This window comes from Papilio xuthus, unplaced genomic scaffold (assembly GCF_000836235.2).
Source record: "Papilio xuthus unplaced genomic scaffold, Pxut_1.1 DF825946.1, whole genome shotgun sequence".
Taxonomy (NCBI): Eukaryota; Metazoa; Arthropoda; class Insecta; order Lepidoptera; family Papilionidae; genus Papilio; species Papilio xuthus.
The window spans coordinates 3326381-3350360 of record NW_013532703.1 but is presented as its reverse complement, the minus strand read 5'-3'; the positions used below and the strand labels follow the sequence as shown (position 1 = coordinate 3350360).

At 33.3% G+C, this 23980-nt stretch overlaps 6 protein-coding genes across 6 annotated transcripts in view; 5 read left to right on the top strand and 1 right to left on the bottom strand.

Moving 5' to 3' along the window:
- Pdk (pyruvate dehydrogenase kinase) overlaps positions 1-20833 on the bottom strand; it is a 52394-nt gene extending 31561 nt beyond the window's left edge. The window contains exon 1 of the mRNA XM_013320872.1: positions 20813-20833. The gene's annotated coding sequence lies outside the window, so the exon portion shown is untranslated. The remainder of the gene's footprint in view (positions 1-20812) is intronic.
- lms (lateral muscles scarcer) lies at positions 1867-7452 on the top strand. Its single transcript, XM_013320874.1, has 3 exons — positions 1867-2448; positions 6567-6715; positions 6899-7452. Exons 1-3 carry the CDS (start codon positions 2106-2108, stop codon positions 7430-7432), a joined length of 1026 nt encoding a protein of 341 aa, XP_013176328.1. The 5' UTR covers positions 1867-2105; the 3' UTR covers positions 7433-7452.
- On the top strand, positions 7870-15801 carry gly (acetylglucosaminyltransferase). The gene is made up of 9 exons (XM_013320869.1): positions 7870-8472; positions 10856-10980; positions 12601-12814; positions 12972-13050; positions 13426-13575; positions 13654-13744; positions 14068-14172; positions 14516-14680; positions 15087-15801. The coding sequence occupies exons 1-9, from the start codon at positions 8190-8192 to the stop codon at positions 15198-15200; spliced, it is 1326 nt and encodes a 441-aa protein (XP_013176323.1). The 5' UTR covers positions 7870-8189; the 3' UTR covers positions 15201-15801.
- On the top strand, positions 17548-18638 carry LOC106124328 (histidine triad nucleotide-binding protein 1-like). Its single transcript, XM_013320878.1, has 3 exons — positions 17548-17882; positions 17976-18090; positions 18273-18638. The coding sequence occupies exons 1-3, from the start codon at positions 17823-17825 to the stop codon at positions 18443-18445; spliced, it is 348 nt and encodes a 115-aa protein (XP_013176332.1). The 5' UTR covers positions 17548-17822; the 3' UTR covers positions 18446-18638.
- On the top strand, positions 18943-20333 carry HINT1 (histidine triad nucleotide binding protein 1). The gene is given in 3 exon segments (NM_001311948.1): positions 18943-19126; positions 19479-19590; positions 20087-20333. Coding segments are annotated over 3 exon segments (384 nt in total). The 5' UTR covers positions 18943-19015; the 3' UTR covers positions 20248-20333.
- Positions 20834-21725: 892 nt separating the features above from the next.
- On the top strand, positions 21726-23980 carry trsn (translin). Its single transcript, XM_013320397.1, has 7 exons — positions 21726-21933; positions 22105-22192; positions 22316-22412; positions 22580-22695; positions 22785-22867; positions 22945-23036; positions 23259-23980. Exons 1-7 carry the CDS (start codon positions 21856-21858, stop codon positions 23404-23406), a joined length of 702 nt encoding a protein of 233 aa, XP_013175851.1. The 5' UTR covers positions 21726-21855; the 3' UTR covers positions 23407-23980.

Sequence of the window (23980 nt, the reverse complement as noted above, 5' to 3'; positions counted from 1 at the left end):
TTTTCTTATCAACTAATTATACAGTCTACAAAGCCCTCAATCAAAGGCATAAGACTAACATCTGAAAGGAAGAAGGAGCCCACTATGGTTATACGGAAAGATCCTAGGAGATTGTTACGACGTTAGCACGACGAATTCGGCTTTTGGGTTAATATATTACAAAAATATATAAGTTCTTGCTAGAAAATGTGTTCCCTATAATCGGTTAATCCCTCATTTGTAGTTGTAACTACATACTTATAATATTCTTCTTGTCTCACATATTTTATCTGAACAATTCTCGATAAATTAGCTGTTGCCCGCTACTCTGTCCGCGCGGAATTTAAAACAAACTTAATAAGTAGCCTATGTGTTTTTCCAGACTATGTTCTACATCTATCCCAAATTTCAGCGAGATCCATGCAGCCGTTCCGGAGATACCCTCAAACTATCCATTCATCCATCCATCTTAACATTCGCATTTATAGTATTAGTAAGAAGCAAGATAGAATTTATGTTTATTTCCATTTTACTTCTTACATCCTAAATACGTTCAATAAGTTCAGTTAGCGAATGGTAGCTTAACAGAGCGATCGTTATAAGTCACTGTCAACAAAAAATTAAGAAAAAAAAGAAGCGCCACAGAGCGCGCCTAATTATGACAAAATATGTCGGTTATTTGAAGGGGCAACAAGGCCGTGTTTTTTTGTTTTTAATTTATTGCTTTTAATATGAGGAACATTAGTTTCGGCTCTATTAAATCTTGGCACTGTCTTATGTTGGCAAGACAAGATTACTGTTTCTAGTTTAACAGATTAATTATCTGCATACCTAACAACTTGCAATAGTATACCTACGAAATATAAAGAGCGGTGAAATTTTTACACCGATAGGGTTTTAGGGTAGGGGAACTTTGTTCAATCCCGTAATTATATAATATCAGTTTAATCTGTACTTTAGGTGAAGATGATGGAATGGTATTCGATAAGAAAAACAATTTATTTTAACCTACAATATGATCTAGAAGTTACATACATAAATTCGTATTTTTGTTTGTCGGGAATAGGTCTACTTGTAGGCTACTACATACCGTGAAGAAGCAAAACAATTGCAGAACGCTAAAGCAGTGGTACCCTAATAAAACTTATCTTATCGTATGTATTGTATTTAAAAATCTTGCGACGGAAAACGTTGGGTAATAAAATAATTTGAATAATAAATACCTACGCATAAACTACGAATCATTCTTGAAATTGAAATAGCGCTTAATTTTTGGATCATTAATCTGGTGCAAATTGCTCGTATATTAAACATGATGTGATAGTTTTAAGCCCAATTACTATGTAAGTGATTACGGCGACAATAATTATCAATAAATAACGATCTTTCCGCTATAAATAACCCCAGGGCGGGATGCTGTGCGCTGTCCCACATACGTGACGCGTCCAATTACACCGACTAACTAAATAATTATCACAATTAATGAAGATGCGCATATCTCAAGCGGCTCCTTAAATAAATACCAATTTGATGTACGGGGAGACGTGCGCGGGCGCATCCGTGCCTTTACCGACACGCCCACCGCGCCCTGATTGGTTTATTGCTAATTATATCACACTACCGTCTTCGAGAGCTATTTGCATCGTTTAAGAAGCAATATTCGATTTTAAGCTTTAACTGTAGCTAGTAGAAGTTAAAATACATCGTAAAGCTGCTAAATGTGGCATACAATATTGTCATCCACAAAGACGCCCATTAGTCGAGGTTTTCCATCTTAATTTCGATCGATGGTATCCCAGTCGGACGATAAATCTTACAATTTTAAAAGATTTTGAACCCTATGCTCTAAACAATAAGGAGGACACAATTAACAGCGCATCGTCGGACGTGCTTTTCAGAAGAGGCAGTTAACATTCTCCACTCGCAGTCGTTTCAGCGATCCAATTTGACAAAAACGCGTCGTTAGAGTTTCAAATTGGTTTAAATTATTATCGTGTGTGAGTTACCCGACACTAAATCAGATATGGAGGAGAAAAAGTGTTTTGGATTCTGAAACTTTAAAATGTTCTTCGACTCTACGCGGTACGGACGCAGGAGCCTGTGAGAAGTGAAAAATAAATTACGCGATGTCTTCCGAAATAAGTGATGCAATGGAAGTAGAAGAAATTAAAACTGCAGATCCTAAAATAGATAAAACAGAAACTAAACTTACATTTTCGATTGATAATTTACTGGCTGATAAATTTGAAAAGCGCGTTGAAGATAGAAACACATCGGAAGTTGGTAGCGCCGCGTGCGTAAACGAATCAGTGAATCTTTATAAAGATTTGTGTAATCAAGAACAGACTTATGATTCAGAAGACGAGGACAAAGCAAGCGATAGTTCTGAGCAGGTAGACGTGGAAAGCTCCACCGCAGGCGACTGTCTTGACTTCACGGATGTTAAATCTCCTGATTATCAACAACCAGGTTAGTTTATTATTGTAACCAATTTACTAAAGATTTAATTGCCGAACAATTTGCCAGTTAAACATCATTCATTCAAAATTCATTCATCTAGAGATATTTGATGGCATCCCCGTTAATTCAAACAATCAATGCGACTGAGCTTGTTTATGTGAAAAACTTTTACTTATTCTTATCCTTCTGCGCATCCGCAGCGATAAAATGCATTTTGTCTATGACCTACATATCGTTATAATATGTCAAACCATATGAAATCTTTAAAAACTTCATAAGATTTTTTTCAAACGCGTAATCTACGGTTTTCAATATCTATCTATTTAACAGCAGGACACCCCGCAAAGTAGAAATATGAAAGAAAAGTTTAGTCCATATGTTTGCGGAATCATAATCATCATCATCGCACAATCATAATCATTACTATAATACTAATATTTTAGATGCGAATATTTAGATTGATGGATGTTTGTTTAAAGGTATCTCCAAACGTCCGAACGGATCCGGCTGAAATTTAGCATTGACGTAGAACATAGTCTGGAAGAACACATAGGCTATCTACTAATTAGGTTTTATATAGTACTGCGCGGACGAAGTCGCTGGCGACAGCTAGTATCTTAAATAAGATAAAATAATTTTCCATTGTTTGCCATTTAGCCATTACTTAATTATTTTCTAAATGCATTTAGGAAACAGTAGGCGGGTGGTATAGCAACCCACATAAAAACTTTTTGAACAACTTTTGATTACCGTAGGAAAATGTAGATATATTATAGGGAAAGGAAAAATAGGTACGAAATTTAAACCATATCGCTAATCATATATTTTCATCGAGTCCAGTATCTTTTCGGTTAATTCTCTACCTGAAAATAATATGGGAAAGGACTTTAAATGACCATCAATATATTAAATATTATTTTTTTTGTACGAGATGGCAAACTAGCTAGTGGCCACGTGAAATCGCTAAAATAACGAAATGTCCGTTGCCCATAGATATCTGCCATAAAAAAGATGTAGATCCGTAGCTTATCTCTAAAAGGATATTTCCCCTTTTTTCTCACTGATCCACTTTCCTACCCTTCTTAAGAACGAAAAGGGGTAAGAGCTCGGCGTCCGATACACATATCGGTCAAAACGCGAAAATATTTTCACTACATTCTCGTCTTCTGTGATAAGGTATTGCATTCGCACGCTGCTGCAGACGCTACCACTGTCACCAGTCATTTAGACTTAATAATATTTGATTATTCTATAATAATATTATACCTTAAGCGCTAAGTCTAACATATTTATATTGTAGGTTTAGGTTTAGATTCCCAAAAATAGATTTGTAAGATAGATTTTTAAAATTTACAAACTTACTAGCTGACGCCAGCGACTGCGTCCACGTGGAATTATAAAAAAAATGTAGCCTTAACGTTCTTCCAGACTATGTTCCACATTTGTACCAAATTTCAGCTAAATCCATGCAGTGGTTCTGGAGATACCTTCAACAAACATTCATCCATCCAAACATTCGCATGATAATCGTAAAAAGTAATTTCACAAAGCCAATTAAGTACTCCTTTTAAACTTCTCTACTCTAGCGATTGCAACGGAAAAAATATTAGGCAAACAGCACCTCTGTATGTTTAATAAGAAACTTCCAAGTATTAATCATTGTAAGACGAGCTGCAGTAACACGAGTAACGGTAATTAATTAAAAAAAACTTTGTGTAACTTCGCGCCTTCACGAGTCATTTGACATTATACGCCATGCCTCTGCCTCTGCGCGTCATGTGTATTTTTGGCGCCAATTAACTGTTATTTGAGTTGTAAGTCTGTTAGCGTACAACTAAAATAATATTGACTTTTTAAAAGATCCAGGGCCAAAGATTAACTTTTTTTGATTAATGTGCGTAGACCAGTGTTTCTCAAAGTGTACCTTTCTTTTGTATCGCGAAAATAGGTACTGATCATTTTTTTAAAAAATACTAAAGGGATAATCAGTTTCCAAAAGATTAAAAACTTAGGACGTGAACTGAATTACGACAATTCTAGGGCCTAGAATACTCAAACCTAGTTTCCGTCAAACACTTCGCTTCCCAAGAGTCCAGTAGTAAAAGAAAAGTTTGAGAACCAATGAGATCAATGACTTCTGATCTGATGAATGTAAAAAAAATTGTCAATTAAAAATGTCGTTCGAAGTATCTAACGAAAGTAAAATTGAATTATCCAAAGATGTATTCAATGTATCAGCAATAATTCCTTTAAACGAACAATCGCAAAATAAAATCGCGTGCTAATTTATTTACGAGCAGTCAACGTTTAAACATCTCCTAGGTTTTTTATGTTCGTGCCGCGGGACTCAAATTAGCCGTTTGAATTGGTTCCCTGACGTCTCGTTCGTACAAACAAATAAAACAATTTATTGGACACACGCACACACTGGCGAGCCAACCGTGCATTGATGTCTCATTTTCTAAATTTGTTCTGAAAAAGATAAATCTCTACTCCTCCCGAGTCTCGTTAGCTAAATCTTTCACTCTTGTAATTACTCACAGAGTTGAAAAAAGGGAAATAAAGATGAAAAGAACCGTCCCGCGGCCGTTATTTAGTAAGCGGTTTGGGCTCATTAAAAAGCTGTAAAATTCTATTACCAGCGAGCGGATGGGAGGTTTTCCGAATGTGTTTATGTCGACCATTGGAATCTTCGTATATGCATCGATGAATGACACGGGCCATTCGATATTTAACTTTATTGCTATGCATGATAGAGGTTATAAATTACAAAATGTTTCCTCGATGTCAGCAAGTGTAACTTTGCTAATGGAACAGAGGCGCGAAACAAAGACATCGACCGTTGACATGTGACGATATATTGACATTAATTGCTTTATACCAGTGGCTCTGGGTAGCGCGGACGCATTTTCACTCATGTTTTGTTGTTCGCGTTTACCTAACAAAGCGAATGGACTAATTTTAGTCGGTAATTAAATTAAACACTACATAATTGGAAGTGATGTGATAAACAGTTACATTGGTCTGTACAGACCTAAAAAGTTTGTTACTTTTAAATTACTATAGGTAGGTATTGATAGTTGCTAGCTTTGAACTATTTTCATTGTTATAAATATACCCTAATAAAGAAGAGACGAAGTCAAAATAAAAATACTAGAAATGAAATGCTTTTGAAAAGAAATAATTGTAAAATTTTGCTTAGATTTACGAATTGTGCCCTCGTGATTTTTACGAAGGAACAAAAATATTCACAAAATTACACATTAATAAATATCTATATTCATAATTTTGTTACAAGTGAATAGCAAAAAAAATCTATTTTCTAACGAAACCTGCTAAAAAGTTATGAACAAGAATAGTTAAGAAGATATTTTAAACGTATTTATAAAAAAATAACACTTGTTGTGACACCGTGTCTTGTAAAATTGTTATAAAGAAACTAGCACCACTCCGACACCGCGTATATCAAACGTAGCGTTTACACGACATTATAAATCGTTTACATACGTTGAGTTGCCGCAAGTATATTTTTGTTCCTACTAATATTTTTCAACTTATAAAAACGTCACTTTCTTGGTTGCTAGTATTATAATCAAAGCTTCAAAAATCATTAACGGTGATTATATATAAACTTTTTGATTTTACAAGCTCATTAGTGAGAGCCAAAAGACTACTGCTTGTACAATTTTCGAGATAGCGCCGTATCCGCTCAGGAGAATGACATGTTGATATATTACCACTAATTACTCACGGGGAAGAGGTGTTTATTGAAAATAGCTGCAAGGTGATGACATGCCGTGTCCGCTCTGCTTACAGCCGGGAACAAGATAATTTCAATATTTTTTAATTCAATAGCTATTCAACTTATTGTAAGAAAAGAAGTTAGTTCTCGGGATAATTAAATATTTGGACGTATATGTGTATATTTTTAGAATTATATAGGTATTATACTTAAACCATAAATCAATGATTAATCGATTCAGTGGTGGATACAATCGCGCGCTTTAGTATCAAAGCAATGAATAGTGAACGGTACTTCGTAAAGTTTAAAAGTTCACATTAGAAAATTATAAAACTCTCGTCTATTGAAATAGAATGGACAATGCAATACTGTATTTTCTTGACAGGACCATCATCGTCTCGTGGTAAAAGAGCTAGAACTGCATTCAGCGCTCAACAAATAAAGAGTTTGGAGGCGGAATTCGAAAAGAACCGATACCTTTCCGTCGCGGCTAGAGGCAGGCTCGCCAGGCAATTGAGACTAACGGAAACACAGGTAAAATCTTAACGTTATAAGCATAACAAATGGTTTTACAGACAAAAATTATTTTTTTAATCGCCATTATCAAAACTTTGGCGAGCTACAAGATAAGCTGGCAGCGGCTCTTTGTCTAGTCCGTTTCACTATAATTAAAGTTTTTTTTAGTTTTAATATCTAAGTAAATATGTTTTGTTACAGATAAAAATATGGTTTCAAAATCGACGCACAAAATGGAAGAGGAAATATACGAACGATGTTGAACTCCTCGCTCAACAGTATTATAGTAGCTTAGGTATAATGACACCGAGACCAATGTTCGTCGGAGATCGACTTTGGATTTTCAACTATCCAAACCGAGTGCCGGCCACCCATCAACCGTTTTTAAAATCATTAAATAACATTGGCAATGTGAATAATAATGGTCAATTGGACAGAAACCTTTTTAGAACCATACCAAAACCCGATGTGCCGTTTTTAGTACCCCCTGCGCCGGCAACTTATCCGAACGAAAGACTTTTTTTGAATATGGAACGTAATTTAAATGTAGCAAATAATCTTAAAATCCACGCGCAAAATAGATTACTTCCGATACCCAGAGAAGCTTATAATAATATGAATTCGGTGCAAAGAAACATAGACGTTTATAAAAACAACATTTTGAACCACAACAGTTCACCTCCGGAAGCAAACGTTGATCATTTAAGAAGACTGGAAGAAAATTTTAGCATATAAGGTAGTATAAGTAATTTGACAAAAATGTACAGAAATAAAAGTTTAAGAATCATAAACACACTTTCTTTTTCGTACTTAAAGTACGGATGTTGTAGTCCTTTTTTTAAAAGCAATTAATAACTATGCTTCTTAGGTAGCTAACACGAAAAACGCAGGTTCATATTTGTGCACAGTGTCTAATCGTATGGTGTAGGATATCAAAAATATCTGAACCCTCAGCCGCTCGTTACATACTAGACATGTGTAAATCAGCTCTGAACCAGTTCAGCTCGGATAAACTTGAACCACGTAGCTACTTACCGTGAGCTGAACTTTTAGTTGAGTTACCAATGATAACTCCACACTCTTTGGCCTCTAGTTTACATACTCTTTGAACAAAAGTCAGTCATTTTGCTTTTTGACGCAACGTGTCACGCGTCAGTGTCACTCACATAAGTGTCACGGAGAGTGATTGTGGTTGTAGATTGTTTTGTTGTGATTTTTTATTTCGCCACGAAATATTAAAATATACTCAATTAAATAACAGTTTTCCACATTTATCAACAACGGTGAATGAAACAAGTGACTTTTTCAAATATATGATTCAAATCTGTTTAGTTGTTTCCGATATTATCTATTATAACATTTTTCTTGCACCGAACATATCTATTTTTTCATGATATGTTTACAAATTATATTTTAATTTCCACGAGAAGTAACAGATACATTATAGTGCAATGCACTTGATCAGTTTAATGATTTATTGAATTTATAAACGATGTTCAAAATGCGTATGAACTTACGAAGATTGATAATCATAACTGTTGCTCTAGTCACGATATGGTTTTTAGTATCTCACTTATCACTATTAGAGGTCCCGGCGTCAGCACCGCCACAACATAAACTAGAACATCTAGAAGATCGACTAGTTAAACTTCAGGTTAAAATGGATCAGCAATTGACTGATAGTAACAATTTGTTGGCTAAAGTGAAACAGCATTTAAAGAAAAATGCTCGCAAAGAAGTTAAGGAAATTATAGAAAATGATATAGACATTGAAGGTAAGTTTAACTAAATAGGTTTTCTCTATATCCACATATATCTTGCAACAAATATAATTTATTAAACACAATCTTATCTGTATAATATTATATAGCATCAATAAATTACTTTGTCTACATATTGATTATATTTAACCAAATAATGTTGTTTACAAAAAAAAATACTAAAAAATAAAACAGGAAGAGAGTTGTTACCATTACAGAAAAATCACATAAAAATATTAAAACATAAACAATATAATAAAGAAGGAGGTCACAAAAGTTATCTCTGTTAACTTAGATTAATAGTTGAGGAAAATTATTATCAACCTATTTTGGTAAAATAGTATTTGACTCTTATTTATTTTATATGCATATTACATACACATACTAAATAATAGCTGTTATGTTGAGTATTTGGGCTACATTATGGTAAGATATTCATTCTCAAGTGACGAACAAATTAAATTTTTTTACTGCTCTTGTTTAAAATTGTTTTCATATAATAATCGAAAAAAATACTATTTAAATTGTAATTGAAGTATTAAAGGATATGAATAATTTTACAAAATAAAATTAATTCCGCATGAAAACAGACATAGGCTTATTAAGAGGAAGTTGCGGGCACAGCTAGTTTAATATAATAGCATTTTAAATATAATAATTGGCACAAAATCGCTTCATCACAACATAATTATGAACTTAGCTATAGAAATATTTCAATTGCATTTACATTATTGTTTGCTGCAAGGCTTTACTTATGTAATAACTTAGGAAGTAAATATTCAATAGACGTGTAAAAACTTAAGATTACTTATAAGTTAATTCTATTATGCTTCACACCTATTTAGTTCTTTACAATTGGAATTTAAAATAGTTATTGAAAAGTTAACTTTACTAATTGTATAAAGAAAATTGTATACATTTGTTCCAAATAAACTCAAAAACTACTAAACCAATTCACAGTTTGTAAATAGAAATGTTTATTCAGAGGCTAATATTTTTCTATCTGTAATGTGTAATTGACACTAAAAGTTATTCTAATTCACTTGTTAATAGCTTATTGGATATTGTCATAGATCTTACTTAATATTATAAAAGAAAATCTTTGGATGGATGTCTGTTGGAAGGTATGTCCTTGAAAATTTGACATACATGTAGAAAATAGTCTGGAAGAACACAGGCTACTAATTACGTTTTTTTCTAATTCCGGGCGGACGAAGTTGGCGACGGCCAGTATTAAATAAATTCGTGAGACTTTGCCTTAAGTGTTATTTAATGACAAAAATAATTTTTAAAGCCAAGTAATTTTTGGATTTATCATGTGTTTTGGGCAAAAATGATTCAATGAATCCTACGAACTTGAACCTATTGAAAAAAAATTTCAATTCTGTTTTCGTTTAACGAAAATATTTCATTTAATTTATTAATATGGGTACTAAATAAAGAGATGAACGTATTTCGATACGTACGTTTAAAATATTTGAATATTAATAAAGTTGAAGTTTACCAAGAATAAAAGTTTTTTTTTTTTTGATGAAATGGAAATTGCTCGTAAGTCGTAAAAATATAATTGCGCGGATTGCTATCAAAGTAAAAGCGGTAAGCATGCGTTACATACATATGACATAATATTACCATATCTTATAAAATACGATAACAAAATATAATCTGGCATACTAAAATTATAAAAACAAAGTTTAGATGGATGGATGTTTGAAGGTATCTATGAAACAGCTCAACGGATCTGGAAGAATACAGGATACTTGTTAAGTTTTTTTTGTTTCATTACTAGTGGACGGAGTCGCGGGCGACAGCTAGTGAATTATTAAATATGAATACTTAATAAAATTGCGGGTTAATTAATCATATTGTCGAAAACAGATTAATCAAAATAATATGAAAATGATCGCACTAGCAATCTACCCCGGTTTTTGTCGTCGCAAAGCAAATGTGCCGGGATCGAGAACGGTACCAATCTATCTTTCCTACAGTTTTTTTCTGTGATACAGTGGAATGTTTAAGTGTTGTAGGTATGTTTAATTTTCAATGTAAAAGTATAACAGTTATTATCAAACCAGCTGTGTAATTTTACAACGATACAGCCATCTGGTTTGCCCCGCGATATGTAAACGTACTATGTATTAGATATAACCGCATACATTATTTGTGTACCAGATTGTTGCCTAGCGTTTATGAACATGAGACTATTGAAGCATTTCGAGTGTATTGGGGTTTTTTAAAATAAATCTAACTACTACACACTAGCTGTCGCCCGCGACTCCGTCTACGCGTTGTTAAAAAAAAAAAAAACATAAATATATATAAGCCAAATTTCAGCGAGATCCATGCAGCCGTTCTGGAGATAGCTTATAACATGTGAAAATTTTTCGTTAATTTCCAGGTGCTTCAAATCCTATTCTGCCAGTGCTCGTAATTGCATGCGATAGGATAACAGTGAAGCGTTGTCTAGACAGCTTGGTCAAGTTTAGACCCAGCAAAGAGACGTTCCCCATCATAGTCAGTCAAGTAAGTCACTTCTTACTAATATTATAAATGCAAATGTTTAGATGGATGGATGTTTGTTTGAATCTCCAGAATGGTTTAACCGATCTTTACGAAATTAGGTAAAGATGTAGAACATAGTTTAGAAGAACATTTAAGATAGTTATTATTAGTTGCGGGAGTGCACTGGATGCGGGCGGCACAGGACCGGGCATTGTGGCAGTCGATGGGGGAGGCCTACGTCCAGCAGTGGACAAGCTTAGGTTGAATGATGATGTACGGAAAGATGTACAAAAATGTGTCAATTATACTCTAAATAGTAGATCTTATTTACGTGTGCAGAATCTAAATAGATTCTGAGTTTTCGTTTAAAGTCATTGGAATACAATTGATAATTAACAATATAATTAGCTAATAATAGTATATATACAATATAAATAGAGGCCAAGGGCAAGTCGACGCAGCGTGGGCAGGCCTCCCGCAAGATAGACCTGTGATATTGACAAGGAATATCCTGAATGCGGGTAGCAGAGGACACATCATGGTGGCGATCTTTGGGGAGGTCTACGCCCAGCATTGCGCGTCATATGGCTGAAGAGAGAGCGATAAAGAGAATATAAATAATACCTCTTATGGGCAAAAATGGATTGAAAACTATTAGTATTATTGAGTTTGATCGCTTATGTATATTTTATTTTTAAATTCAAACGGTTCACAAGGCAGTCGTGTGATACAGGAAGTTTCACGAAGACATTACGAGTGATGGATTCCACGGTTCATATTCCTATATTCCGATTATAATTGTTTAACAATTTTAAAATTTTCATCCGAGTCGTAAATGCATTTAAACGGTGTTGTTCCGGTTTCCTAGTAATTTATGTGAACGTAGCAATTATTGAGATAATAATTTCCGAACATTTAAATATTTTATTCGTGTTACAAATTGCACAGACCTCTTTCAAACAGACATTTCATTTATTGCTCGAGAGAGAGTCCGCCTACTTTTGTCAAAATACATTTATTTGCTCCTTATTTTATATGTAAAACAATTGACATTCAATTGTAAGGCCGCTTAGTGTAAAATAGGTTTAATCCAGTTTCAAACGCGTATTATCAAAACACAAGGATTTGCGTGATTCCCAAGCTTGTGGCGTTTACATGACAAATACCGTTTGCTTACCTCGAATTATGTTTGCATGTTCTTCGACTATTATTAAACAACGGTATTGTTTGACGCCTCACCTAACTTCATACATGGATGTACAATATACGTTAACTACTATGCATCTATTAACTTCTGTGGGTCATAATCATATTTATAAATATGGCAGATAATTAAACATCTTCTTTGCATAAGATCTCTAATACTTTTTTTAAACAAAATGACTTATTTTGTATTGAAACTCTGCTAAAATTATGATATTTTGACTTGAATATAGTCATTTTTACTAATATTATAAATACGAATGTTCTGATGGATGGATGTTTGAATCTCCAAAATGACTGTGGAGATATACCTGAAATCGTGCATAGATGTAGAACATAATCTAGAAGAACAAATCGGCTACTAATTAAGTTTTTTAATACAGCGCGGATAGAATCGTGGGCGACAGCTAGCCTTAGCTAAAAGAATAATTTCCCCAGGATTGCGGGCACAACGCAACGTACAAAGTGATAAAGAGTTTCACTGAGGTAGACCCTACCATCACAGTGGTGCAGCAGCCAGACCGCTCAGAGATACAGCTGCCGAGGGCCAAGGTTAAGTTCCGAGGGTACTACAAGATTGCCCGACATTATCGCTTCGCTCTCAACCATGTATTTAACACCTTGGGACACAAAGCTGTTATTATCGTTGAAGGTTAGTGTTACAAAGATTATAAAGAACGTTTTAAAACAATTAATTGATTATAATTACTTAAACACACACGAGTACCCTCTACCTGTAACGTACTCTTTGAATTTTTTTGTATTGTTAAACCAAAAAGTTGTAATTAAATGTTTTTTTTAAATTGCAGATGACTTAGATATATCGCCAGATTTCTTCGAATATTTCCTGGGCACGTATCCCCTTCTACTGAAAGATCCAAGTATATGGTGAGTTATAATTATCAGCCTAACACTTATTTTATGTAGATTATATCATGTGATCACAAAGAAAAAAGTTTTAGAATCAATCAGAAATTGGAACTAAGACGGCTTCCCAATATTATAAATGCGAATGTTTAGATGGATGGATGTTTGATAGAAGGTATGTCCAGAACGGCTGAACGGATTTTGACGAAAGTTGGCACAGATATAGAACATATGCTGCAAGGTCACATAGGCTACTTATTAAGTTTTTTTTAAATTCCGCGCGGACGGAGTCGTGGGCGACAGCTAGTAAATCATAAAAAAGTTAAACTGTCACCTATGACGCTTAGTACAAATGATAAATAATTGTTATTAGAAAGTACTTTCCGTGTACATCAGGTGCGTGTCAGCTTGGAACGACAACGGTAAACGGGAGGTGATAGACATGTCGCGGCCGGAACTGCTGCACCGCACAGACTTCTTCCCCGGACTCGGGTGGATACTACGCAAGGACACCTGGGCACAACTAGAACCTAAATGGCCAGAAGCGTAAGTTCATATTATACTTTTTTATTTTAGTATTTTGACTGCTGATCTTAAAACATTTAAATTCGTCACAATAATTAGATTCTTCGATGACTGGCTACGTGATCCAAAGAACACAGACGGGCGAGCCTGTATCAGACCAGAGATATCTCGCACTTATTCATTTGGAAAGGTAACATTACTTCATTATTGATATTTAAAAGTAAATTGAACTCTATGGCCAAAACTATTACTTTGTCTATTGCCCATTCAAAACAATTGTAATAAATTAGACGCCAATTTATCTGTCAATTCATGTCCAAAAACAATCCATATTAGCTGTCACCCGCGATTACGTTCTCGCGGTGTTAAAAAAAACTTAGTAGCCTATGTGTTTTTCCATACTTCATTCTATATTTATGCTAAATTTCACCGAAATTCGTTTAACCATTCTAGAGATACCTTAATTAAACTCAAAAATATAAAAAAATGTATGTATATTATTATTTATTTCAGGTGGGAGTGAGCAAAGGTTTATTCTTCGACATGCATCTCCGCTACATGCATCTTAATACTGATTTTGTTGAATTCACTAAACTCAACCTCACATACTTGCTCAAGGTAAATACTCGCGTCTCTCTCGTTCCCTATCGCCATCTTGCTCTTCCCAAAACTTCCACAGACGATTTAGAATCTTTTATTTACGTCGTACAAGGCAATCTATACATCTATACATACTAACATTGCTAGTAAAGTTTAAAGCTAACTACACAATAATAAAACCACTAACCTCTATAAATGGACTGGCTATACAAATAGTATTTAGTGCCTATTTGATTTTCACCATTTTGGCGCTGATAGAATTAACTGTCACGTAACATCAACAGCCGCATTCAAATCGGAACATAGTAAAAGTAATCAACTATCCAATTAGATAGCAATAAAAATTGTTTTATTTTCCCAGGACGTGTACGATGAGACATTGATGTCATCAGTATACGGTCTGGATGAGATGTCAGCTGAGGAGGTGATATCAAGCGCTGGCACGGACCCGGTCAGAGTGCCATACACCAATGCAAAGACTTATCAGAAGGCCGCCAAGAAACTCGGCCTTATGGAGGACTTTAGAGTAAGATTTGTAACTTAAGAATTATTCACTTTCATCATCATCAAGTCACTTATGAACCTTGAGGGCTTTTATTTAAAAATTGTTTTTTGATTTAGGGTATTCCTGAATTAAATTAGTAGTCTATGTGTTCTTTAAAGCTATATTCTACATCAATTCCAAATTTCAAGGAGATCCATACAGCCATTCTGCAGATACCTGCTAACAAACATCCATACATACATCCAAACATTAGATAAAGATTGGAAGTGGCTTATTTTCGACCAAAGAATCTATATTATTCCAATGTACAAATCTGTCCCGGACACCCTGTATAAGTTGACATTAATAAAATAACACCGTTTTATTGTTTTAAATAGTTTTAAGCTACATTCTATGTTTATTATGATTTCTAATATTGTATTCACAGAGTGGTATACCCCGTACTGCATATATGGGTATTGTGACCTGTTTCATCCGCGGTCGTCGGGTCTACCTCGCTCCCGACTACCCCTGGACGAAGTACGACCCTGCGTGGGGGTAGCGCTCACTACCCAAAATAATATACCAAAAACACTATTGAGGACATTATGAACCATTTCAAGTGATTTTGTGTCGTGACTTTATAAATTAAAAAAAGTGTCCAGTGGCCAGTGGGTGTTTTAAAATAATTAAATAATAGAGAGAATATTCGTTATGTGTTGTTTTGTTATTTACTGTTATGTGTTTTTAATTAAGTAAATAAGATATGACTTGTCTCGTGTCTATGGTTTATCTTTTTCTTGTTTATAGATTACATTTATAATATGGACTGAGAAACAAAACTAAAGTATATTACTTATTGTTTATATAGCTATTTTAAACAATTTACATTTTATTAAACTTTTCTATTATCCGATTTGCAAATCCAAATGTGTTAAATTTTAAATGTTGCCATGATAAGTATATAACTTATAAATATAAGGCTGTGAACGATTGCGAATAGATTATGTTCTATTTTATATGATTTTTTAACAACAACACTATTTTTAAACGTACATTCTGATATACTTTAATGGTTAAATACGAGGAACATATGCAATAAACAATACTTTTTACACTTGTATCATTTATATGTATATAATGTAACTTAACGTTATTATAAATTAAATAGTGACTTGTAATTATCAGTAATAATATATGTGTATTTTAAATAATATTCTTGTGTAAGTCGACATCCCTATTGCTTGTTTTTTTTGTTAGCTAAGAAGGCACACGACTTATTAAAGTAGTAAACTTCTTAATCTATGTCTTTACTGTGGAAATATTAGTACAGAAATAAATTACCAACACAACTTGGCCAGCATGGTTGACTATAACCTATTCATTCTAACTTAGGGTATGCTCCGAGCCCCTCGGTGGGGACGTATAGTGAGCTGATGATGGCGATAGCTGTTTCACAATATAATCTGTTTATCTTTTCTGTTGATGTTCGTCATATGTGAACAATTTGTATATATATAAATTAAAAATATAATAACTAACTAAAAATAAACTTTGAATAACTTATATATTAAGATTGTGCAAATGTAATGTAAATAAATTGTAAGTTAATATATTACATTATATTAAAATCTATTTCAGAATTGATGTAAATAATTATTGTATCTTTGTCTCTTAAAAGTTAAACAATGGTTGCTTACCAGTGGTCAATATGAGCCAAAATATAATCCTCGAATTTTAAATATTTTAAATCATCTGGAACTATATTTATGATTTTCTCAACAACTTTATGTAAATAAGGATTTTCTGCTTTGTTAATAATTAAAAAGAAGCAAGAATAAAAAAAAATGGCCCAAACTATAAATATAACTATAATTAAAGTACCTACATTTAATTTGGCACATCAAGAACCAGAGTACTCTTAAACGCGACGTGCCAACTTAAATATTTGATGTATACATATGAAGGCAAAAAAAGTATTTGTTGCCCTTTGTCGATTTGTTTGTCATAAAAGCGCATCAATTAATGTTATATATTGACTAGCTGTCGCCCGCAACTCCGTTCGCGCGGGATTAAACATAGATGTTGGCCGATTCTCAGACCTACCCAATTTCCTGTGAATGAGAATTGGTCAAGCCGTTTCGGAGGAGTATGGAAACGAAAATTGTGACACGAGAATTTTATATATAAGTTTTCAGCCACTGTTTTGGGATGTTTTAGTAAAATTTAAGGCCATATTTATGCATACTTTTTAGACCATGATTGTATAAAGTTAGAATTACTTTCCCTAAAACGAATTAAAAAAGAACTCCAATTTATTCGATAGTATAGTGTATTGGTGTAAGATTTTAATATGCAATATTTATTTATGAAGATAACTTTTACTCCGTGATAAACCATTTTGATATTGTACATAGTTAAAAAGTTATTGATAACATTTTGTTTAATATGAATTGTGTAATTTCTGTATTGACTATGTTTTGTTTTGTTTCCTATAATAGTTTAAGTTACTTATATTGAAAACTTTTATCATTGTATACCTAAAGCGAATATTTGCGTACTTATAAAAAACTTCAATTTACATTGCTTTTTGTATTTCCTATCACCCATGAAAATTTTAAAACTATCCGATATTTTTTTTTCAGCATAATTTACAGCCATTATAATTTTATACGTGCAGTAAAAAGCAAGAAGAAAAGAGAATGTCGTAGCCATAGTTTATTTTGAAGATTTAGATTTTTTAATTGCGCAAAAAAAAATGTGTTTCCATGACAGTTATATATCTACGAGCGTTCTATACTTTCCCACTTTTTTTACATATGGTATATAAAATTAGTATCTTATCTAATTTGATAAAAGTGGAGATATTTCAAAACAATTTACTAATAACTATAAAATGTGTGTAAACTACAGTTTACTTTTATAGCTTAGTTTATACTAACCGAGATTATTCTTAACCGAGGGTTTCCAATATAGACACATCTGTACAAAAAACCTGTTATGTCTATTTTTTGAGAGGGAAAAAATAAAAATGTCTCAATGATAGGCGTCGGGGCAAAAACTCATTTAGTTTCAAATTACATACTTGTAAACATATGAAAAGTGGCGTTTGTAGGAAATACACGTCTTATATGGTGTTAAGAAACGAAATATTTAAGTACTATTTACATACATTGTTACCAACATGTTAAAAAATTACAATGTATATGGTGATACTAGGAACATAATTTACGAAGACGATCAGGTAAATAAAACCCTAAATTGTTGAAATTGTTTTATTATAGTACGCTTTAATTCATAACAAAGAGACAACCTTACTTTTTTAATATTTTTACAGAGTATCGTTTTTGAGGAAAAATCACATTCCCAAGGACCACTGCACCTTCTAGTGATTCCTAAAAAGAATATATCTGTATTATCTAATGCGCTGACAGATGATAAGAAACTTTTAGGTAATGTAACTTAGAGAAGGTCCACTATTATGAAAAACCCATGTTGTTATTTTAATAGTACTTTTTAGGCCAACTTAAATTATTAATTTAAGTTCTAATTCTATATTAAGATTTAGAAATTAAGTAAGAAAATTCATAGACAATGACATGGTTGATATTTTAAGTAATAACTTTTGTTGCAGGACATCTTATTCTCGTAGCAAATAAAGTTGCTATACGAAAGGGTTTCGAGGGAAACTCTTATCAAATCACAATAAATGAAAATCTAAAATCTGGAAAATTAAAATCTATTCATGTAATTAGCAAAGTGTCTAAAGGAATTCTGTGGCCGATAACACCAAACTCCAGATTGTAAATAGGAATAATGCAGATTACAAATACTTTAGCATTTTGGAATAATTTAAAAATAATATTGCAAAACTATAAATAATTTAGTAAAAATAGTATACATTTAAACCAACTCAAAATCAAAGATCTATTATGGTGGATTAAAGGTCTGATAACCATACGATAAATTCTTTAAAAAAATATAGATCACGGTGAAGTTCTATGGTTGTTCTTATTAGTTGTCAGTTTTGACGTCAACGAAATGGTTAATTTTCCTTTTTCAACTATCTGAAAAACTAGTTGATTTTGTATAGTAGCTAATCATATAATTAATAAACACACCTAAAGACTGGTGGAGAAAAAGATTATTAGAATAGAAGATGATTTCTTTGTAAATATACATAAATATACGTTGAATTCAACTAGTTAAATGAAAAACGGTCAACGGTTGAAACGTTGAAGGGAGATTAACGGATTGATACAACTAGTTTGTTTATCAATGCCCATCCCTACTTTTTAGTCTTTGGCCATTTCTGGTCATTTCTAGATTTTCAAAATATTTATTCAGACTAAAGAAGACTACATATTTTTATGGAAAATGGCAAGTGAGGTGGAATTAGCTCAGTCCGCTCTTCCCGGTGGCGATACTATCTTTGGCAAGATATTAAGAAAAGAAATACCTGCCAAATTTGTCTACGAAGATGATCAAGTAATTTTAAGTTTTTTTATTACTTATTTAAACCATGCTTATTATATATTATACTTATGTAAAAAAATACTGTACTGTTGTTCCGCTTATACTTTTTGCACAAATCTTGTAAGTTATGAAATTGTTGTGGGCTAGAGAAAAAAAAATAACCTTTGTCATATTATTTTATTTAAAACTTGAATTAATAAGCAAAGAAAAAATTACGGTTGCTTAATGAGGTCGAAAAGATTAGTTACACCGATTCTCCTAGGCTCCATTTTTATATCTTTGGCACGATTAACACCTCTACATTACACCTAACCCTTTACATATCTACAGCTGATATTCTGTATTTAACTTTGCAATTTTTCAGTGTGTAGCATTTCATGATGTGAACCCTCAAGCGCCCACTCACATCTTAGTCATTCCTAGAAAACTAATAGCTCAACTATCCAAAGCTTCTGATGAAGATGAGCAACTTCTGGGTAAATATATTTTAAACATTTCATTGTTAATTACAGATAATAACTGAAATAGAATTAGGGACCTAGAAAATGATATTTACAGTTACTTAATTTTAACATGTAGAACAGAGAAAAATAAGTGAAAAACCAAACTCGCATCATTTAACTTGGGAGAATCACCGTTTGCTTCCGACATCAAAATCTCTGTATATAACATCATCCTTGTATCTTTGAAAAACAACTATATGTTTTATGCAGAGATTTCGGTCTCAGGAACTCATCGGTTAACTAGTTATCAACAATATGAAGACATGAATTACTGGTTTTTAAACAACTTTTAGATTAGCCTTATTAATAAAAACTTAAACCCAAGGTATGGTAAAGGAAGGAAAAAAGGGCTTACAACTTAATGAGGGTTGCAACTTAATAGAGTTAGGAAAGTTTTAACTCTATCATGCTTTAGATAAAATACTTCAAGGTAAATTGTGATATATTCATACATATAATTTTGTTATAGGTCATCTCATGATTGCTGCCCGTAAAATTGCTGCTCAAGAAGGCCTTGGCGAAAGTGGTTTCCGAATTGTTATCAATGACGGGAAGAATGGTGCTCAAAGTGTCTACCATCTCCATCTTCATATTTTGGGGGGAAGGCAAATGCGCTGGCCTCCTGGTTAAGAGGAACAACTAAAATTGATATTTAAAACTGTTAATACAGTAAAAAATGTTTTTTTGCATTTCATTATAAAGTTGGTATTAATTTAGTAGCCTGTTTTATTAACCTGCTCCTTCCTCGCAAAAGCCTTATTGATTTTAATTAGGTATGTACCCATATTAGGTACGTTCCGGCCGCACTAGCTAGATACCGCCCACACCAGCTACGTACCGCCCGCACTAGCTACGTACCGCCCGCACTAGCTACGTACCGCCCGCACTAGCTACGTACCGCCCGCACTAGCTACGTACCGCCCGCACTAGCTACGTACCGCCCGCACTAGCTACGTACCGCCCGCACTAGCTACGTACCGCCCGCACTAGCTATGTACCGCTCGTACTATGAATGTACTGCCCATAAGGCCCTTACTAGGCATAAGGTATGCTAATACTTACAAAAAAGCGTGTTAACCTAACCACCTGCTACTATTGAAATTGTCGAAGGGTTCGGGTCCCGCGGCGCAACCACCCTTAGAATACATGTTGCAGAGAGTGGCGTAATATTATAAATAGATGAAGTATCACTTACCACCTCGATGCCCCGTTCACCGCCTGTAGGTCACTTAAAGCTTAAGGGACCATTTACGCTAGGAAACCGACATGTCCGACGTGTTACTCTTTCCGTCCAACTTCCATTGACTCGCGAAACTGACTCTCAACTCTGCCGACTCACTGCCTTTACCTCATAAGCCTCGCAGGCCCCGCGCTAGACCGTAGTGGTGAGAGATTTCTAACTACCCGCTTGTGCGGGTAGAGTAAAACTTGAGTCGTACTATAACGTAACACCGTGTATAGCCAAACCGCGAAATTTAAAAATATTTTTCGTCATTACGAACAATGAATATATCAAACTACACAGTGCATCTGTACCGATCACTCTGTTTATGTGAACAAAGCCAATAAAGCAACCGTATCCATTGGTTATTTTGCAATACTGCAATATATTATATAACTTCCGGTGTATTTTAGGGTACGCCGGAAATGTGGGCGACAACATATATTGTTTTCAATATTCAGGATTACCAAAATAATTTGTTATGAAATGGTAATAGGCTAGCGAAACGTCGAACAAAAAACATGGATTTGGCGGCGTTTTCACGGCGGTGTCATGCCTCTTTATTCTATCTTGCGTTCTCTTATTACCACTTGAAGAGGTAATTGATCTAAGACCCGACTCTTACTACGAAGTAGTTTACATACTATTTTAAAGATAGTTTCATCTAATACAATACTTCTTGATGAAGTATAAAGGTTCGTATTAACTAAATTATTCCTGCTCGTAAGTATTTTCCAAAAATCTTAATACATATTGGTAAAGACATTATTTGGCAGTACTATACTGTACTATACTATACAATTATTTTTCCACAAAATATCGATGCATAGAATCGAAAGGGCATCGAGAAGTAACGTTTTCCTCGCATTTCCATTCTTTCATTGTCATTCACTCATTCAAAGGCCGTCGAAGTCGAAAAAAAACAGACATTGCAATACAGATAAGAATTTTGTTTTCATATTGTTGTGGAGTGTGTCTTTGATCTTAATTCGTCTGTTGATAAATAAGATACAAAAATGAGCGGAAATCTTGTAATTAATAATATATTTAGTGACTTTCAAAAAAGTCTCGATGAGGAGCAAGAAATACGTGAGGTAATTTAATAAATCAACAATAAACTGCGCGGAAAATGTAACAAATCGTTATAAATTTAATTGTTGTTTTGTCTAAAATCAATATGTTTGGGGGCCTTTAAATTAACAAATTAATAGCATAAATACTTGTATATATCACAATCCAAAAAAAAGTTTCGGTTTGATTTTTAGGTTATCCGCAACATTTGTAAAGATGTTGATTCCATATATCGATCTGTAACAACTATACTTCAAGTAATTCATTATAATGAGGATGGCAGTAAGTGTATCTTTATTGTATTCACATAGTTTTTTGAACCTATTCTACTGAATAATAAAATAGGCCTTTTCCTTGTCTTTTTTTTTTACAAAATTACGTATAAATATTGTTAAAACATTTCAGTTGCTCCGGCTTGTCTTCAAGCGAGGGAGATGTTTGAGAAAGCTAGGGCTGGATATTCCAAACTGAAGGATGCTGTACCGCCCACTGACTACTACAAGTACTATTTCAATATTTACATCTTACAGTTTTATGAATGCCAGTAATTATTCAGCATGTATGAAAATGTATATATGTGGAAGAGAGTTGACAGAACTGTGCCAAATCAAAAAAATTGCTTTTTTTACAGGTGTGTGTGATATTAGAATGATTAAAATATAATTCCAGATACCAGGATCACTGGAGGTTCATGACTCAACGCTTTTGCTATTTGATCTCTCTGACAATTTGGCTGGAGAAAGGGATAATGGCTTCACATGAAACAGTAGCTGAGATACTTGGAAGTGAGTAGTTTTTGTTTTCACATGACTTCCTTTACCAACATTATTTAATGAATATAAGAAACTGAACTTTAACTTTAAAATAATTTTAGTTAGTGCAACAGAAGAAAAAGAAGGGTTCCATCTTGATATTGAAGACTATTTGGTCGGACTATTGAACTTGTGTTCAGAATTGGTAAGATTTTAGTTATTCAGCAATATTTTTCATGTAAACAAATGTTCAAAATTGTTATTGCTAATAATTCTTTACAGTCACGACTTGCTGTGAACTCTGTCACTCGTGGTGATTACAACAGACCGCTGCAAATATCCAAATTTGTTATGGAACTTAATGCAGGCTTCAGGTAATTTTGAGTATATTCTCCACTGAAGAACTTCTCAATTTCCCTAATTTTAACTAACTTTCCATTTTCCCTAATTTCTTAAGTATATAAAAAAGAAATATAGTAGTTTTTGTTTCTTGTCCTTCCCATTCAAAGTAGGTAACACATTCACTATTTTTTTAGGTTCAGTTTAATGTTAGATTTCTTTCCAACTTCACGAAATAAATTTACAAAATATTACAGGTTGCTGAATCTCAAGAACGATCATTTGCGGAAGCGCTTCGACGCTCTGAAGTATGATGTAAAGAAAATAGAGGAAGTTGTCTATGACCTGAGCATACGCGGCCTCCTGCCTAAAACTGAGCCTGAAGAAGTTGTCGCAGATTCTTAGTTATTAATTTATTTAAGCATAAAATTAACTATTCCAAATAAATTAAACTTTTTTATTTTTATACATTTGCAGAAAAAATAACAAAAAATATTTTTGAATTGAGATAATTTTCTGATCTCTTTGAACATATTAAAAAGAAAGTAGAAATAGTTTCATTCTATTTGTAGGAGTATTCTACATTTTTTAACTTTTACATTACATATAATAACTTAGACATTGTAAGCCTTATGCAATAAGGTAGGCAAGTTTAACTCACAGTAAGTTTGCTGAATTTGAAGTTTTTTTTAAATAATAAATGTAAGTGTAACTTATCTGAAATCTTGTCAGTGTCAAGTATTTCATAGATGTTTAGTAAAAAACACAAGCCTAGTATATTGCAGTTGGACTCTAATAAGGTTTTTATAAAATGTTTGTATCTCTGATTTTCTCAGTATTGATTGCACACTAGGTAGCGCTATTCAGCTATGATGCAATTTAAAAATCAAATTCTTTGAGCTAGGGCTCTATTTTGATCAACTCATGATTTGAGTTTTACTTCAATAAATATATGAAATCTCATTTTGTTTAATTTATA

Excerpts from the sequence above, each read along its gene's own strand:
- lms (XM_013320874.1), top strand. The coding sequence starts at position 2,106 with ATGTCTTCCGAAATAAGTGATGCAATGGAAGTAGAAGAAATTAAAACT. Across the intron at positions 2,449-6,566 it reads TCCTGATTATCAACAACCAG|GACCATCATCGTCTCGTGGT; the intron begins GTTAGTTTATTA and ends TTTTCTTGACAG. Across the intron at positions 6,716-6,898 it reads TGAGACTAACGGAAACACAG|ATAAAAATATGGTTTCAAAA; the intron begins GTAAAATCTTAA and ends GTTTTGTTACAG.
- gly (XM_013320869.1), top strand. The coding sequence starts at position 8,190 with ATGTTCAAAATGCGTATGAACTTACGAAGATTGATAATCATAACTGTT. Across the intron at positions 13,576-13,653 it reads GAACCTAAATGGCCAGAAGC|ATTCTTCGATGACTGGCTAC; the intron begins GTAAGTTCATAT and ends CACAATAATTAG. Across the intron at positions 13,745-14,067 it reads GCACTTATTCATTTGGAAAG|GTGGGAGTGAGCAAAGGTTT; the intron begins GTAACATTACTT and ends TATTTATTTCAG.
- LOC106124328 (XM_013320878.1), top strand. The coding sequence starts at position 17,823 with ATGTTAAAAAATTACAATGTATATGGTGATACTAGGAACATAATTTAC. Across the intron at positions 17,883-17,975 it reads TAATTTACGAAGACGATCAG|AGTATCGTTTTTGAGGAAAA; the intron begins GTAAATAAAACC and ends ATATTTTTACAG. Across the intron at positions 18,091-18,272 it reads AGATGATAAGAAACTTTTAG|GACATCTTATTCTCGTAGCA; the intron begins GTAATGTAACTT and ends CTTTTGTTGCAG.
- trsn (XM_013320397.1), top strand. The coding sequence starts at position 21,856 with ATGAGCGGAAATCTTGTAATTAATAATATATTTAGTGACTTTCAAAAA. Across the intron at positions 22,868-22,944 it reads TGAACTTGTGTTCAGAATTG|TCACGACTTGCTGTGAACTC; the intron begins GTAAGATTTTAG and ends AATTCTTTACAG. Across the intron at positions 23,037-23,258 it reads GAACTTAATGCAGGCTTCAG|GTTGCTGAATCTCAAGAACG; the intron begins GTAATTTTGAGT and ends AAAATATTACAG.